Raw genomic sequence first — 19228 nt, 5'->3', positions numbered from 1 at the left:
CACTGCATTGGCTCCCAATCATATTTTGTATGGTTTATAAAATACTACTGTTGACCTTTAAAGCACTGAATGGTCTCGCGCCACAGTACCTGAGTGAACTTCTGATCCTTTATGACCCACCACTCCTACTTAGATCAAAAAGTGCAGGCTATCTGCTGGTACCTCGTATAGTGAAGGCTACATCAGGGAGCGGAGCCTTTTCTTACAAAGCCCCACAGTTATGGAACAGCCTTCCAAGTAGTGTTCGGGAATCAGATACAGTCTCAGCATTTAAGTCTAGGCTGAAAACACATCTGTTTAGTCAAGCCTTGTGTTAATGGTGTTTATGAGGTAAAGGTGTAGATCTGGAAGGTCCTCAGACTGAGTGTTTTGGTAAACTGGGATGTATGGATGCTGTCAGTTCCCCACTCACTTGCTCACTCGGGTTTGTTGACGGTGCAGTGGCTGCTGCTTTATGTCCCGGGGCTCCCTCATGCCTGTGTTACCTTCTGGCTCTTCCCTTTTAGTTATGCTGTCATAGTTAGTCCCTGCTTGCACTCAGCACAAAATGTACAGTATACTGTTTCTACTCATCAGGTGACATTGGACATATCAAACAACCTGTGTTTTCTCTCTCTCTTTTTCTCCCCTCCCCCCACTCTGTCCCTCTGAGTTACATGTCAATCCTGAGATCGAAGTGCTGACCTCTTCTGCTCCTCGGACCTGCCTGATCCATCCTGATGCCCTATGTCTGGCTGGAGTCTCATCACACCGTTCCTGTGGAGGACGGTCCCATATGAACACACTTGGAAGATGCTCTGGACACTTACAGTAATGCTTTTACGGCTGAGGACTACAGTTGGCTTGCTAATTTTAGGACTGCAGTTGTCATGAACAGTTTTGCACTCAAGTTTCCATCAATGAAGAGTTATAACATCAGCGAAACAGACTTCATGTTAAAACCATTAAAAATGTTATAATCACATTGTCTGTGATCACCCAAATGAGGATGGGTTCCCTTTTGAGTCTGGTTCCTCTTGAGGTTTCTTCCTCATGTCTTCTGAGGGAGTTTTTCCTCGCCACTGTCGCCACAGGCTTCTCATTGGGGATAGATTAGGGATCAAATTAGCTCATGTTTAAAGTCATTAAAATTCTGTAAAGCTGCTTTGCGACAATGTCTATTGTTAAAAGCGCTATAAAAATAAACTTGACTAACAGTCATTCCACAACATTATGCTATGAAACAATAAATGGATAAAAAGTATGATCTGTCATTCTTTAATTAAACATTACAAAAAAATCTTCATGTTGGTAAATTGTAGTGGCTACATTTAAAAGCCTTGACTTGAAATTCAGGCGTAGTGGTGTAGTGGCTAGCACTGTCGCCTCACAGCAAGAAGGTCCTGGGTTCAATCCCAGCGGCCGGCGAGGGCCTTTCTGTGCGGAGTTTGCATGTTCTCCCCGTGTCCGCGTGGGTTTCCTCCGGGTGCTCCGGTTTCCCCCACAGTCCAAAGACATGCAGGTTAGGCTAATTGGTGGCTCTAAATTGACCGTAGGTGTAAATGTGAGTGTGAATGGTTGTTTGTCTCTATGTGTCAGCCCTGCGATGACCTGGCGACTTGTCCAGGGTGTACCCCGCCTCTCGCCCATAGTCAGCTGGGATAGGTTCCAGCTCGCCTGCAACCCTTTAGGACAGGATAAGCGGCTACAGATAATGGATGGATGGACTTGAAATTCAAATTTGTATTACAAGTGCCATAAAGACAACAATGTTAATCTGATCTTGCCGAGCTAAAGTTCATGACCACGATGTGTTAAACAAAAGGAGGAAAAAATTGCAGCACAAAAGATTGGCAGGAGAAGTTTCTGGAAATTGGAGAGGGCAACAAACTTTCTGATATAAGGGACAGGAGATGTGGCTTCTGCTTTTCAGTCCCAGGATAAGGGTTGTGGCCTCAGTTTGTCAGTCCAGCTGAAGGAGGTGTGGTCTTTGTGCTTCTTAGCCTCATGATAAGGGGTGTGGCCTCAGTTTGTCAGTCCCAGTGAAGGAGGTGTGGCCTCTATGCTTCTTAGCTCCAAGATAAGGGGTGTAGTCTCAATTTCTCAGTCCAGCTGAAGGAGGCATGATCTCTGTGCTAGTTTGAATTCAGCAAATTCTTCATTCGATCTGGTTCACTGAAAAAGTTACTATGCTTAAATGTCGACGAGAGCAAAACAATTGAATTTCTGTGATCTGTAGTTGTTAGTTGGCTTGACGCCTTTATTGTAATTCTTTTAAAACATTCTCAGGCCATGTACTGAATGAGCTTCAGTCCTCTGTGCCTATGCTTTTATGAAAAAAAAAACATCTTATTAATTTCCTTAATTTGTTGTGAGGAGTTGCAGGAGCTTTGTGATCTGCAGTGTGTGTGTTTGTGTGTGTGATGCCGGGAGCTCCTGTCTGAGGCGATCATGTTACAGCGGTCACTGAGCCGGCCTGAAAGCTCGAAGGAGACCGGACCAGCTGTCACTCCATTACTTTGTGATCAGCTCATCCTCCAGGGAGCCAACCAATCAGACATTTGCGTCCGCAAAATCCTCGGCCAATCAGATATTTATAAATGTATGAGAGAATAATGCGTGTCAACCGGAAGTCAAATGTAACTTGTTTGTATAAGGGAAAAATACATGGTTGCTGAACTTGAGAGCAGCATTTGAAGACTTGATCTCTCTTTTTCTGTTCATGTATGGAAATGTGTGTCTTTGAGTCTGTACAGTACAAGAGACAGTAAATGCAGATCTGTGTGTGTGCCTTAAAACCATATATTGGGAATGTGGTTGTGGCTTTTAACCCTCCGGGGTCTGAGGGTATTTTCTGGCACTCGAATCATTTTGGTATGCTCTGATTTTGTTGCCAATTTCAACAAATCTAAGCAGTATTTTCAAAGTCATATGACTTTTCTGTATTCAGCACAAGTTCAGCTACAATAATATCTCTGTAGTATGTATGCCATGATTGTACTTAAAAAAAATAACGGATTAATGATGTTGTAAAAAGCAGTTTTAGAATTGTTGGAATGTGTGAAAAAACATGACCTTACCCATTGTGATGAGCCATTTTGATCACTTGAGGTGATTCTGTTCAATCTTAGGAATGTATCAAACACAAAAACTTAAATCTGCTCCATTAATTTGGATAATTAACTGGCCATCAAACAATTTATGCCCTACTGTTTTGGGATAAAGGGTTGGCAGTGGGAGGGGTATTCAATGAGAAGGGTAAAAAATTCCATTCCATTCAATGAGAAGAGTGAAAACCCCTCCCACTGCCAACTCTTAATCCCATCAGGCCAAGTCACAATGGGTAAGGTCATGTTTTTTCACGCATTTCAACACAGTTCTAAAACTGCTTTTTACAACAGCATCATTTATCTGGTATTTGACTTTATTTTGGTATTTGACTCTTTTCATTTTGTCTTGAAATTAACTCTTGTACTATTTTACTCAGTTCAGAGCCCCAACCAACTCTGTTACTCTGTTACACAATTACTCTGTAATTTTGCTCCCAATCCAACTCTAAATTTTACTCTCTACACTCAAAATAGAGCAAAATTAACTATTTTTGAAGAAAATACTTTTAACTCTGGAAAAATTGCTCAGTCATTTTTCCTGTGTTTGCACAACAGCACACGCATATCAACCAATATGCTCAAGTTGGTCTTCAGCTGGCTCGAGTCAAAGTAAAAGAAAAAAGAGGCACTGCTCATCATCGGTGTCACAGTTCTCAAGATTGAATTGAATCACTGTCCTGAATCATGAATTGAATTGCTGTCCTGAATCATGAATTGAATTGCTGTCCTGAATCATCCGAAGTGCATAAAACCACGTGCCATCTCGCAACAAGTTTTACCTCCAAATAGCCGGAACTATATCTGACAGATTTTATCCTGTTTACAGTGGGTGTTCCCACTGCAAAAGAGAAACCAATCGAAGCTCAGTTCATAACGTCACTGACTTAGTGAACTCTGGTGCAGGAGGTCATGGGTTTGTGCCCCAGATGAGGTAACTCCAGTGAGGACCTGTCGGCAAGGCCCTTAATGCTACCTGCCTACCTCATCAATGAGAGACAGAAAAACAAGAATCATACCGGCTCGGATGTTGCCCAGTCCACATCAGGTGTTGAGGAACCTAACTGAAACAAAAGCAAGACACTCATGGACAAGAGCTGAGAACACTGGACTGTTGGAATGCTACTATGCAAGTAACCCTAAGTAACATGTGAATGATGTGGGACCAACGAATGCTTCGATACCCAACATCTACAGTAACGCCAAAACAACTAGTAACTTAATAATGTCCCAATATCCACAAACAGTAACTGCTATCACAACTAGGAATTGATGAGCTACATCACAGACGCCAGGTTGGGGTGGGTGGGTTGATCATCATCCCCACACTTAGAACCCCCAACAACAAACCCTTGTGAGCAAGAGCTTAATGCACGAGCACCTGACTTGAAATTGATGATAGTAACAAACCTGAACTTCTGAAAGGCTGAAGTACCTCCTGAAAGTCTCCTAAACGAACGATCCCTACTGAAACCGATGACTTGATGCCCCGCACATGGAACCTGGAATGCTTGAAACCATACAACATCAACAGGAATCTCAAGAACTCAATGAGGCTGAGGAAAACAACCCTAGAGGGTTCAAGCAGGTAACACAAGCCAATAACACAGGTCACCATCAAGTGCGGCATATACCAAAGAGATGCCCTGTCCCTGCTGCTGTTCTGCATAGGACTGAACCCCCTCACCCCTCATCAACGAGAGTGGCTATGGATACAGACTACTACCATCAGCCACCTCCTCTACATGGATGACCTCAAGCTGTATGCCAAGTCTGAGTGAGATCTTACCTTGAGAAAGCAAAAAAACATCCAACAAAATATTACTGTGTGAATACTAACTAGGGCGGCACGGTGGTGTAGTGGTTAGCAAGAAGCAAGAAGGTCACAGCAAGAAGGTCCAGGTTCAAGCCTCGTGGCCGGCGAGGGCCTTTCTATGTGGAGTTTGCATGTTCTCCCTGTGTCCGCATGGGTTTCCTCCGGGTGCTCCGGTTTCCCCCACAGTCCAAAGACATGCAGGTTAGGTTAACTGGTGACTCTAAATTGACCGTAGGTGTGAATGTGAGTGTGAATGGTTGTGTCTATGTGTCAGCCCTGTGATGACCTGGCGACTTGTCCAGGGTGTACCCCGCCTTTCGCCCGTAGTCAGCTGGGATAGGCTCCAGCTTGCCTGCGACCCTGTAGAACAGGATAGAGTGGCTAGAGATAATGAGATGAGATGAGAATACTAACTAGCCAGCTCGCTTACTCGGGGTAATTTGACAGGATTCCTCACAAGATATATTCATAAATTTTGATAATCTTTTCTGAGAACATCAGCCAGTGAGCTAGCATGAGCTTACCGCTAATGATCAATCTACAGCTAACATGGGCTAGTGTGACAGTATATATATTCATAAATATTGATAATCTTTTCTGAGAAGATTAGCAAGCTAGCTAGCATGGGTTTACTGCTAATTTGCGCTAATTATAGCTAACATGAGCTAATCTGACAGGATTTCTGATAGGATATATTCATAAATATTGATAATTTTTTCTTTATTTGTCTTTCTAAATATTCATGTCTCCTATGTTCTCTCTCTCTCTCTCTCTCTCTCTCTCTCTCTCTGTTACTCGTCTTTGTCTCTCCCTTCCCGCACTGTATCTATTTTTCTCTCACTTGCTGTTAAAACATGTCTTTCTTTCTCTCTGGCTCCAGCTTCAGAGGAGTTGATGTCTTTAGCTGAACTGGAGGATATGTTGTTGAGGGAACTTTTTCATGATTATCAGAAGTGGGTGAGACCCGTCCTGCACGCCAACGACTCGATTACCGTCCGCTTTGGCCTCAAGATCTCACAGCTGGTGGATGTGGTGAGTTTTCTCTCTCTCTCTCTCTCTCTCACTCTCTCACACACACACACACCACACAATCTGTGGAAAATACTAACCCGATCAGTGTTCTACCCAAAACAGACAATCTAAAAAACAGATCCATTCACACATTCAGCTCTCTGTTTGATGTTCTGAGTTTTTGTTAGTTCAGGCAGGATATGAGTGAAAATTATCAAGCCATATTGTTTACATACAAACATACAATCAGTGTCTGAAACGTTATATCCGGCAATTTATCTGTGCTTTGTTGTCCTATGTATCCCATAATCCTGTGCAGGTGCACCAGTGAAGCAGCCAGTTGAGAGAAAAATGGCATTACAAAACATGTCGAGGCCGTGGTTGATGCAACGTTTAAAGGTGCATTAGATTAGATTAGTCAGGGTTTTTTTGTTCAAGATTGGGTCTGTAGTAAGAAAAAAAAGGTGAAATGAAGCATGTAACGGATACAGTTTCGCTCCTAATTTTACCATTTCCACATGCAGTTATCGCAACACACACACACACACACACACACACACACACACACACACACTAAATCAGTGGAATAGACAGTTTGGTTTATAGACTGGGACTCAGGAGCACCAATTTACATCCGTGTGTATGATTTAAGATTGACCCTAACACACACACACAGTATAACACACTTAACAGTTTGAAACGGAATGGAAAACCTTTCAGCTCGGCTCACTGAGGAAACATGTTGTGAGGAAAGTGAATTATGTTAATGTGCTAACACACACGGAATTGATGGCAAGCGGAGATCTGGAGATCTCGTTTCTGCTCTAATGGAGCTGACATTCTCAAGTCCTGTTCAGTTTGTATTTGTACATATTCTGATTATTTGTATACCACAGCACTGTTAAATTAGATTCTGATCAGTCAGAAGGCGTTGATTCGGTTTCTAGAACAGCAGCTCTGCGCACTTAACATTTCTAGAGTAATACACAGGGACTTGTATGATGAATGCTCCACGTAACCGAAGCCTAAGGATAAATGGTTAATCATTGTTATTGAAGTTTTATGGAAGGAGTCTCCTCTCCAGTCAGTTTACCATCATGGAAAAATCTTCAGGACAAACTGCTTTTTTTTTTGTCTTATTAACACAAAAAGTTTAAGGAACGATTGTTTATAGCTGCTTGAACGTAAGTGAGAACAGGAACTAACTAGGGGTGCAACAATTCACCGATGCATCGATGCATCGCGATACTTTCGCCACGATACGATATGTATCGCCGGCCAAAACGAATCGTGATACACGACGATACTAACTCATTTTCCGCATGTAGAGACTATATTATACTCAAAACAATTATAGTCGGGCGTGATCGTTGAAATGACACGAAAGGTGGGTATTTATTTGGAAACATTTGGGAAATTGACATATGCCACTTTCGTCATTTCGAACACGGTAACAATTAAGTCCTGCAATCAATTTATCATACACTACTCAATATGCTAACAATGATAAGCTACTAAGTTCAGAGTGATCAACTTTTACGTGCGGGGCAGTTTCAATACCGTGTCCGAGGTATTCGCGCTTGCGCAGTAGATCGTGCGCTTCCGTGTGCATTCGGTTCTGTCCGTAGCCAATCAGATCGTTTGGTAACATTGACGTTGGCACGTGTTGCTAATACACGAGGTAGCTTCGTAAAAATGGAACTTGAAAAACCACCAGCTTCATACAAATCAGTAGTTTGGGAGCATTTGGGGTTCCCAGTTCACCGTGAACAAGCCGTGAAAACAGTTACTACAGTATTATGTTAAGGTAATCATATTAATCTAGTCAATTGAATGTAATTCTCAAATAGCGTGTCAACACTCATATTGTTGATGTACTGATATTTTTCTAGGGGAAGCTTAAAAGACTAACTGGACTTAATGTTTTTAAAGAGCAGTTTGTAGTTGTTACTATTATTAGTTTGTTTTTGAAAGACAGATGCTATTGTGCAAATGGTGCTTTAATCAACTAGTCTGTTTTAGTCCAACTAAGTCAGTTGGTCAGTCCAATCTCTGCATATGTACAGTGGATTATTCCACACACTGCATGTAATGTGCATGCATTGCTGATATATTGGTATTTAGTAAGAACTGTAAGCATGGTAAGAAGTCACCCTTTTATGTAAACAGATGAAGGATGTGTTATTATCTGTTTATATTGGCTGGTCGCTCATCATTTCTCATACACTGTAATGTCTGCATAAATGTATGGTGTTATTGTTGATTCATATTAAAAATGTCATTTTTGACATTTTCACACCAGTTTGTCATGTATCATTGTGTATCGCGATACGTATCGTATCGTGACCCTAATATCGTGATACGTATCGTATCGTGGCCTAATGTATCGTTGCAGCCTTAGAACTAACTTTTTTGTGTACGTTCCACAACATTAATTGTAACTATAAATAGATAAAAAAGTTCTTTAATAAATACAAATTGGCCAACTGCTGTGGTATAAAAGGAATAAAACACTTCGGTACATTCTGTTAGTACAGTGCCTTGCACAAGTATTCACTCCTTGTTTTGGACTACTATTTTATTTAAAAAATAATTTTTTACACCAAAAAAAGTATTGCACTGGCATTAAAAATGCTCTGCTGCTCTTCTGACTGTAGGATGAATTAAAAATATTTCATAAGGATAAGAGAGAACTCTTGCATCATCAGGAAGAGGTCTGGAAGCTAATCATGTTGAACACTGAAGCACTGCAGTCTCGCAAATTATTAATTTATATAATACCATACTTTGCATCAATATTCACACCCTCTTGGACTTTTCCATATTTTGTAGTACATTTAATTTGGATTTTAATTCACTGATCTACAAAAAAACCACTATTTTGCCTAGAATGCTGACATGGACGGCAAATTCCAGGTTGTAAAATTTAAAATATATGTCCATTTTTTGATTATTATTATTTTTACACACAGACTTTTCAGAACAATATATTTAATCATTTTATTAAAATCCTACACTATTTATTCATTCCAGAATGATTATTTTCATCACAGTCTTGTCACCTGCCAATCAAGACCTATGGGTGGAGTCAAAAAAGATTAGAAAATGCACTGTCATGTCAAGTGTAATGGGGAAACTTTCATTTTCTCCTCAGAGGCATCCAACATGGTTCACGTTCCAAATTGATAATCATTTCTTTTTTTTTTCTACCAACTTTATTGGAAGGCGGCACGGTGGTGTACTGGTTAGCGCTGTCGCCTCACAGCAAGAAGGTCCTGGGTTCGAGCCCCGTGGCCGGCGAGGGCCTTTCTGTGCAGAGTTTGCATGTTCTCCCCGTGTCCGCGTGGGTTTCCTCCGGGTGCTCCGGTTTCCCCCACAGTCCAAAGACATGCAGGTTAGGTTAACTGGTGACTCTAAATTGACCGTAGGTGTGAATGTGAGTGTGAATGGTTGTCTGTGTCTATGTGTCAGCCCTGTGATGACCTGGCGACTTGTCCAGGGTGTACCCCGCCTTTCGCCCGTAGTCAGCTGGGATAGGCTCCAGCTTGCCTGCGACCCTGTAGAACAGGATAAAGCGGCTACAGATAATGAGATGAGATGAGATAAACATAATAAAGTAAGTCAGCCCAAAGGGGAGAACGCAAACGGGCAACCCATGCGAGGCGTTTCCCCGAAGATATAAAAAGAAAAATCATACAATTAAAATTAGACTAAATTGATCTGTGGCAACCACAATCACGGTACACAGACCAAGTACATCAAAAGTCCGTATTATAGGTGGAGGTCAGTAATTCAAAGTACAGCTCTAACAGGTGTCATGTCAACTATTACAACAGTACTCCATGTTTTTAAAGTCAGTTTGCATCCTTGTGTTAAAACTAGTCGTCTACCTCTACATTCAAATTAAATTAATCGACAGCTTGTGATTGGCTGGTTAAGGACTAGGTTAAACCCATTAGTATTGATTGACGGGTAATAAAGCCATAATGAATAAAGATATTATAAAATAAACCGTGCTGACTTTCAATAAAACGGGAAACGAAGTAAAGAGTTAAAACTCTTTTATAAAAAGGACATTTTAAAATTCAAACCTGATGTAATTAACAGTGAATGCATTTTTAATTAAAATGTAAAATAGCAATTGTATTTTTAAATAATTATACCTTTTTTGCTCTTTGACAATTTTATGCATATACGTTACTGGTATTTATTATAACATACAAACATTACTTTACAACTCTCTGGCTCCTGCTGGTGGTGAGAACATGTAAACAAGCACTGAGTGAGATCTTAGGCTTCACCCCATCTTTCCCAAAGACTGGAGGATCAATAAACTCGATTTTCTCTCCAGTCTAATTTGACTAATGCGTCTCTATCTGACTGATAAATAGGAAAAAGGTCCATTCCTGAGACAGATTATAGTAAAATAGCATTTTATATAGCAATGCCTGACCAAAGACATCACTTTAAAAACTATTTTCTGGATCAGTGGTTTTGATGTGTGGACCGATTTTGATGTCTGTGTGCCAACATGAAAATGAATTAAATTTGAATCTCCTTTGGATTCATCTTACATTTCTATTGCAATCCTTACACGCTCATGTTCTCTCTCTCTCTCTCTCTCTCTCTCTCTCTCTCTCTCTCTCTCTCTAGGATGAAAAGAACCAGCTTATGACGACTAATGTCTGGTTATGGCAGGTGAAGACATTACTTCTCACTGTTCATGCATTTTGCAAATATACTTCATCCATGTATAAGGCTTCCAGGTTCGAAAGACACCCACGTGTGAACATTGTGTGTGTATATGCGTCTTTCACTCTGTTTTGTAGGAGTGGGCAGATTATAAACTGAGCTGGAACCCAGAGAATTATGGGGGCATTACATCCATCCGTGTGCCTTCTGAGAACATCTGGCTGCCTGACATCGTCCTCTATGAAAAGTGAGACCCTTTATAACTGTTCTGGCCTGAGTTTCCCAAAAGCATCGTAGCACAAAAGATCATCCTTAAATGGTAGAGCGAGCAGCACAATGAACACTCTCTCTCCTAGTTAAGATGCTCTTAGCATTAAGAGGCTTTTGGGAAACCCACCCCTGTTCACTGCAAATCAGTGCATGTCCAATTGACATTGATTTTATACCAACAGAATTGCATCTTCACCTCAGTCATTATCAATATATTCAACATTGTTTGAAATAGAGACCTAAGAGCCTTCTAGGTAACATATATATATATCTCATCTCATTATCTCTAGCCGCTTTATCCTTCTACAGGGTCGCAGGCAAGCTGGAGCCTATCCCAGCTGACTACGGGCGAAAGGCGGGGTGCACCCTGGACAAGTCGCCAGGTCATCACAGGGCTGACACATAGACACAGACAACCATTCACACCTACGGTCAATTTAGAGTCACCAGTTAACCTAACCTGCATGTCTTTGGACTGTGGGGGAAACCGGAGCACCCGGAGGAAACCCACGCGGACACGGGGAGAACATGCAAACTCCACACAGAAAGGCCCTCGCCGGCCCCGGGGCTCGAACCCAGGACCTTCTTGCTGTGAGGCGAGAGCGCTAACCACTACACCACCGTGCCGCCCCCATATATATATATATATTTTTTTTTTTTTTTTTACTTTTGCCTTGTATTAAATAACAATCTCCCTATACAACACCATATAATCAGTTGCTAAGTCCCTGTGTTCAGCTCCATCCACATTAATACTTTTAGTTTTAAAACAGCACTATAAAACCATCCAGATGATCTGTATCAGAAATAATCCCCGTCCACACTAACATGCCGGAAAACACATATCACATGACCGTTCACGTATGCTGGGCATGCACGTGCCGCAGTGGCGGCTGGTAGTCTTTCAAACAGGGGAGGCTGGTCGGTTACGATATTTCCAGATTTTAAAAGAAAAAAGAAAAAACATCAATTTTGCCCATACTCTTGCCTCTGATCTGGCTGATTGTTGGCAGGGTCACAAACTGTGAAATAACAGGTTCTTTTGGCCCATTAGCCTACTGTCCAATATACATGATGGTGGGGGTGGGTTATATTTTAACATTTTATATTTTAAAATTGTGACATGTTTAAAAATTGATCATTATTGAAAGCAGCTCTTTGTCAGGAACCTCAGCAGTAACAGCAGAGTGTTCTGGAATAGGCACAAGCACTGACCTTGGGGAGCCAAACATAGAGCTGGGTGCCACACATTTCATTCAATGACACTTTCCCTATATTTTACTTATTTTGACTGAGAAATGTTTTATTGACAATTTTGATAACCCTTCACTTTTAATCCAGGTCTGTAGTGTGAAATGTTCTCGGCTGTGTTTTTGTTTAAAAATGTTTTCCAAATTGTAGCTGTGTTTAATTCATATCCAGAAAAATATATATTCCAATATAATATACTCAGCATAAACATTTTAAATAGATTCTATATTTTTGGTCCATCCATGACATATTACTAAAGTAGCCTATTTACTGTTGTTGATGTGGGTCACTTGCTGTTAGCCAATTCACTTTCTCGTACCAGGAGAGCTGAAAGGAACGAGTATTATTCCCTACCTTTTTCACCAAGTCAGTTTGAGGCGTTGGTCTACCCTGCTCTTTAATTTTAATTTTTTCCTCGAAAGGAAGACTGGCAAATGGCTTCGCCAAAATTAAATCAGCAATGCTTGGCATCCGTGCGCAGCTTTCTTGCTAGCTGACTAGCCCCCTCAAGTTCAAGTTCAGTTACTCAAATAAACAAAATTTCTGGAACTAAGATAACAAACTTGACAACACTATATTTACACTTTATTTACAATGAAAATATATACAAACTAAAAAAGCTGGTAGAAACCGTATGTAATGAATGAAATCGAAATGTAAGCTGGTCTCTTACAATACACCACAGCACTTGTGAATCCGCATGGGACTGAACTGAAATTCACCGCTGCCTGTCTATATTTGAAACGAGCTGTCAATCAAAGAAAATATCCAGCCGCTTTCACCAATCACCAGTCTCCTCGCGGAAACTGCCATGTCCCTCCCACTGTGAGGCTGGGAGTCCGTGGGCGGGCGTTTTCGCAGTATTTGTCCAATAACCGTCTTGCATTTTGAGATTGAAAAGCGCAGAGCTCCCAAATGCCATTGAAGTGCACTGAGGCTGGGCTGCATCGCGCTGTCACGAGGGGGAAAAACTCACGCACACATTAGGCGAACTGGGGAAAGTTATAACGGAATGATTTCGCACTGTAGTTGGGTTGAGCACATATATTTCTATGATTCTGGATCTGAAATAGCAATGTTATAAGGTCGGCTATAACATAAGCCTAGCGCAATTCATCCTACACGATGTTCGTCATTTTTAGAGGAGGCTGAGCCTCCCTCGTTGTCTTAGAGCAATCGCCCGTGATGTGCCGGTATAAACAGCTGATGCTGTTTTGTTTTCATGCGATATGAGCGTGATGAATCAGGGAAGGATACGTTGTGAGTTATGAGTGATAAAACCCAATTAGGAAGTGAACATGGGTGTCTGCATCATCATTTCCAAAAGTCTCTGTTTCTGCCCTGTCCAGATGAAAACGCAACCCCGGAGTTTTCAGACTAAAACGAGGCCAGCAACCTTTCCAAAAGTCTCTGTTTTAGGGGCTGGAAAACTCTGGAGTAATGTAAAAGTCAGGTGTAAATGTACCAAAGGTGATTCGTTTTAAAACTGTAACACAGAATGCTGCAGAATAGCCCGCTACAGGTCCGGATACTCCAGCAGGTTGGTGGCTGGGAGCTGTTGAGCTGTCAGGGGAAGTCCAGAACACAGGAGCGGAAATAGGTGGACTGCCCATTGTGAAGTCGGCTACGGCCACACTTCAGTGACACGCTCAAATGGCTCCACAAATGCTTCTGGATCGTCCTGCAGCCCCATGTGAGGTTTGGTTGCAGTATCCACAGGAACAGCCGCTGGAGTACCCGTTAGCTAGACCAGGCTCCAGATCACCTCCCAGTCCTCTGCCTGGGCCTGGAGCAGAGGCTGGAAGCATTGCTCCTGATCTGTGAGAGCCTGCTGTTGGGCTTGGTGATTGCTCTGGAGGATCTCCGCGACTGGTATGGACTTCATGATGGCGCTTTCTCCTCACTCTCAAGTTTCAATACCAGCATAACACTGTTGCAGGTTAGGGAATGAGGAACTGGCAGACAAGCTTGACAACTCAAGGTGCATTTTATTTTTACTTTAAAGGAACAGTCCACCGTACTTCCATAATGAAATATGTTCTTCTCTGAATTGAGACGAGCTGATCCGTACCTCTCCGACCTTTGTGCGACCTCCCAGTCAGTCAGACGCGCTGTTACTCCTGTTAGCAATGTAGCTAGGCTCAGCATGGCCAATGGTATTTTTTGGGGCTGTAGTTAGATGCGACCAAACTCTTCCACGTTTTTCCTGTTTACATAGGTTTATATGACCAGTGACATGAAACAAAGTTCAGTTACACAAATTGAAATGTGGCGATTTTCTATGCTATGGAAAGTCCGCACTATAATGACAGGCGCGCTAACACCTTCTGCGCGCTTCGACAGCGCATTGATACCTTCACTCGGAGTTGTACCATTTTTTTTAGACAGGGCGGACAGACCAGGGCATTCGCCCGACTGGCCGTGCCCGACAAGGAGCGCTCTCGGCCGGCTTGGGAGGCAGACGGCAGCCCCTCCTGGAAGTGTGGTTTTACCATGGGCCTCATGCGGAAAAATGACAAAGTCCCAATTTTACCATGGGGCTCGAGTTGTACCATTTTTTTAGACAGGGCGGACGGACCAGGGCATTCGCCCACCTGGCCGTGCCCGAAGAGGAGTGAAGGTATCAATGCGCTGCCGAAGCGCGCAGAAGGTGTTAGTACGCCTGTCATTATAGTGCGGACTTTCCATAGCATAGAAAATCGCCACGTTTCAATTTGTGTAACTGAACTTTGTTTCATGTCACTGGTCATATAAACCTATGTAAACAGGAAAAACGTGGAAGAGTTTGGTCGCATCTAACTACAGCCCCAAAAATACCATTGGCCATACTGAGCCTAGCTACATTGCTAACAGGAGTAACAGCGCGTCTGACTGACTGGGAGGTCACACAAAGCTCGGAGAGGTACGGAGCAGCTCGTCTCAATTCAGAGAAGAACATATTTCATTATGGAAGTACGGTGGACTGTTCCTTTAATTTCACTTTTCAGTGACTTTTTTTTGGTTTTGTTTGTTTTTCTCTCTCTCTCTCTCTCTCTCTCTCACACACACACAGAGCTGGGTAGCTCAGCTCTGTCTGTCTCTCTGATTACTGGTTTCATTCTGAAAGAACACAGAAAACACACAAAAGTAAATCACCAGTAATCAAACACAGGTGAAACTCATCATGTGTTATCTCCCGGTTCTACCTGATTCCTCACTGCCCATAACTGATGCTCAACCACACCCCCGCTGCCATGAAAACAAAAACATAGTAATGTGAATATAGATTTAGTTGTTACTACAGATATGGTAACACAGAAGAATGAGTGCAGTAATATACACCTTGCAGCTGGAACTCCTGTCAGAGCCACTGTTATGGAAAATTAATCTGCGCAGTCTGACCAATTAGAATTGAGATATAGAACATCCTATATCATACACAAATAGCAAAAATGGAGGAACCAACCAAAGACACCAAACAGTCAAATTGGGACAGCCAAAATAGCAAGTCTCTCCCACTTAATAGCATAGCATCTCTGGGTCCTGATTGGCTGGATCAAATGTTAAGGTAAGTACAGCTCCCTGGAAGACACCTGCAACTGAAAGGAAAGTACAAAAGGACAAAAAAGATACAGCAGGTTGTAGCACAGATCCTTTAAAAAGAGGTACTGCATGTAATCTATGGGCATTTGTGTGGGTTCTCAGTCATTCAGGTTTTCACTTGTACCCCCCTTTCTCGCACTCTCTTTCTGTCTCTCTCTCTCTCTCTCTCTCAGTGCTGATGGCCGTTTCGAGGGCTCGCTGATGACCAAAGCAATCGTCAAATACGATGGTACAGTGACATGGACTCCTCCAGCCAGCTACAAATCTTCATGCACTATGGACGTCACCTTCTTCCCCTTTGACCGTCAGAATTGTTCGATGAAGTTCGGTTCATGGACATATGATGGTGCCATGGTAGATCTGACCCTGATCGACCCCCACGTGGACCGCAAGGACTTTTTTGACAATGGTGAGTGGGAGATCCTGGACGCCAGAGGGCGGCGAGGGAGCCGTCGTGATGGAATCTACTCATATCCTTTCGTCACCTACTCCTTCATCCTGAAACGCCTGCCTTTGTTCTACACACTCTTCTTGATCATCCCATGCCTCGGCCTCTCCTTCCTCACTGTGTTGGTTTTCTATCTCCCATCAGACGAAGGCGAGAAGCTCTCACTGTCCACATCTGTGCTCGTCTCACTCACTGTCTTCCTCCTGGTTATTGAGGAGATCATCCCATCCTCATCCAAGGTGATCCCGCTGATCGGCGAGTACCTGCTCTTCATCATGATTTTTGTGACCTTCTCCATCATCGTCACGGTCTTCGTCATCAATGTGCACCACCGCTCCTCGGCCACCTACCATCCCATGGCACCATGGGTCAGGAGGCTTTTCCTGCAGAGCTTACCCAGAATGCTGTGTATGCGTGGCCACACTGATCGCTACCTCTATGCTGACATGGAGCCACACCGGAGTCCAGAGTTGAAGCGTGGGATGAAGAAGGGGATGAAGAAGAGTGTCGGAGGAAAGGAGGATGAGTCCTGGGTGGCCATGCTGGAGAAAGCCACCAGCTCGGTGCGCTACATATCCAGACACATTAGGAAGGAGCACTTCATCAGAGAGGTCTGGGTTGATTACATATTGAAATATTTCCCTTGATGCAATTCAGCATGAACACATGTTGGTTAATGTAACAAATATATTAATTTATTTACCATACCTTTGTTTTGGACCAATTTCATCTCTAGGTATATAGATAAGACATTAAAAGGTCAAAAGTTCAAATCCAAGCATTACCAAGCTGCCATAGTTGGGTTCTTGGATCAGCAGAATGTGTGAATGGAAATAAAATACATTTTATTACATGATATTTGACCGTTTCAATGTCCCAAAGACACAAAAATTAAACACAGATCGATAAACATAACCAGAATGAGCCAAGTTTCAGAACTCTTGAAGCTTGGGAGAGCAGCTGGGTTTTGAGACATGGTTTAAATAAGAAGAGTGAGAGAAATTGTCTGATCATTAGAGGGACAGAATTCCAGAGTAGTACAATTTTGGAGAAGCCTCAATCTCCAAAGCTGGGAAGGTGGTGAGTGGGGCACAGAAAGCAAACCACATGAGGAAGACCTCAGGGTCCAAAAAGGTTTGTGTGGATGCAGAAGGTTACACAGGAAGTGGGGAGAAAGGTTATTGAGGGCTTTGTATGTGAGCCAAAGGATTTAGGAGGTGATACGATACTTCACGGAAACTAGTGAGAGTTCTGGAGAATGGGTGGAATATGGTCATGAAAAGCTGATGCTCTTCTGGGACCATTGACGCTGTGCCATTTTATGGTTCGTATGGAGAACAAAGACACTGTTAATGTCTTTTCTTTGCTTTTGTCTCCTGTTGGTTTTAAACTGATTTCTCTAATCACTATAGAGATGACGGACTATGGTGCAGAACATAGTCTGTTAAAATGATTGTTTCTTACCATGTGTAGGACTAGACCCCGAAGCCGCCGCCAGGCGCCGCTAAAACCGCCATTTAGAATTTGAGCCGCCGCCAGCCAATAATTTTGTAAGCCAATTTGAGCCGCTATCTAATAAAATTTGGCTGAGCCACTAAGAATTGTGTACATCAAATAATGGGTTTATCCACATCATGAGCTACAAGAAAAGTGACACAAACATGATCAACTGTACACACTAGTAGTAACACAATAGAGACGTATAGGCATACACTGTAGAGATTTAGAACTGATATCACAGCACAGAGAGCCACCACAAGCTTGCCGTTGTGACTACCTGTCTGGCTTCCCGCCCCTCACACCGTTACCACGATACACTGGGGAACCCGGGAACCCACCCAGAGCATCAATCGACTCTGATATCGACGAGATGGCTGCATTCTTTGCCGCTGCTGAGGGAAAGTGTAAAGGTTTTTTTTTTTTTTTTTTTCACATACTTCGAGATTGATAAAAAAAAAAGTACTCCACCACTCTACTTTCATCATCGTAAGATAGCTGCCAGTCCTTCACTGGTCATTGCTAGTGAGAGTAGATAGCTAGATGCCTTCCTCGAACAATCCAGATTAGCTTATTATTAGCATTGAACTACAATCTTGCTAGATTTATATTTACAATGAAGTAAGAGACCAGGGGACCTGTGGTAATTTGCTATTTATTCCCCCCATTTGTTTGATCCGTTCGCCCGGATATATGCCACACAGTGACGTCCAGTATCAGCCATTTGTAGCCATAAACATTTTGGTGGCTGCAGCAGCCATTAAGGTTTTGGCTGAGTCAGCTAGCCAGCCAATAATTTCATCAGCCAGCCATTATCCTGAAAACAAACGGCTTCGGGGTCTATGTAGGACTGTAATGTATTAATGTCGACTTTTCTGTATGATTATAAGGATAGAGTCAGCGTTTGCTTGTTTTCATTGAAACAATTGTTATTGTGTGCGTTTTCAGGTGGTTCAGGACTGGAAGTTTGTGGCTCAGGTGTTGGACCGGATCTTCCTGTGGGTCTTCCTCACCGTGGCCATAGTTGGCACCATCCTTATCTTCACTCCAGCTCTGAACATGTATCTCAGCACCGCTTCTTAATGATGCTCACAAACCACATAACAAACCCATCCTTTAAACACACAGGGCAAAAAAAAAAAAAAGACACACTTCACAATTACTGTATGGATCCCAACCCAATAACAACCCAGCCACTCCTCCCATACATACCAACTACATCATTATAATTCTTTCATATCAGACCCCAAAGGGTTAATCAGACCTGCAAAAATATTCGCTTTCACATAAACACGCCTTGCGAAAACTCTCAGCCAGGGCACAGCCTTCCTTAAGAACAAATAACAAAAATATGCATCATCCTTAAAACAAACCCTCCTTTATTATAGAACCCAAATGTTTACGGCAGTGTGACACGGGTCAACACAATCTCCACAAAAGATTGTACCAATTTTTCAAAACAGTGCTGCTGAGTTCTCAAATCTGATTGGACAGAAGGAAACTGTTAATTCATTTCCTATAAGGGCAGCTCTGAAAATCACAGGTTTATATTAATGCGCATGTTGGAATGAATTA

The 19228-nt window shown here is 42.5% G+C and overlaps 1 protein-coding gene across 1 annotated transcript; it reads left to right on the top strand.

Annotated features, from left to right (window-relative positions):
- Positions 1 to 5715: 5715 nt before the first annotated feature.
- Positions 5716 to 18736, top strand: chrnb3a (cholinergic receptor nicotinic beta 3 subunit a). The gene is made up of 5 exons (XM_060916667.1): positions 5716 to 5934; positions 10567 to 10611; positions 10743 to 10852; positions 15882 to 16767; positions 18602 to 18736. Exons 1-5 carry the CDS (start codon positions 5797 to 5799, stop codon positions 18734 to 18736), a joined length of 1314 nt encoding a protein of 437 aa, XP_060772650.1. The 5' UTR covers positions 5716 to 5796.
- The last annotated feature ends 492 nt before the right edge of the window (positions 18737 to 19228 follow it).

Source organism: Neoarius graeffei, chromosome 3 (assembly GCF_027579695.1).
Source record: "Neoarius graeffei isolate fNeoGra1 chromosome 3, fNeoGra1.pri, whole genome shotgun sequence".
NCBI lineage: Eukaryota > Metazoa > Chordata > Actinopteri > Siluriformes > Ariidae > Neoarius > Neoarius graeffei.
Note: the sequence above shows the minus strand (reverse complement) of the source record. Positions and strands in the feature narration are given on the sequence as shown.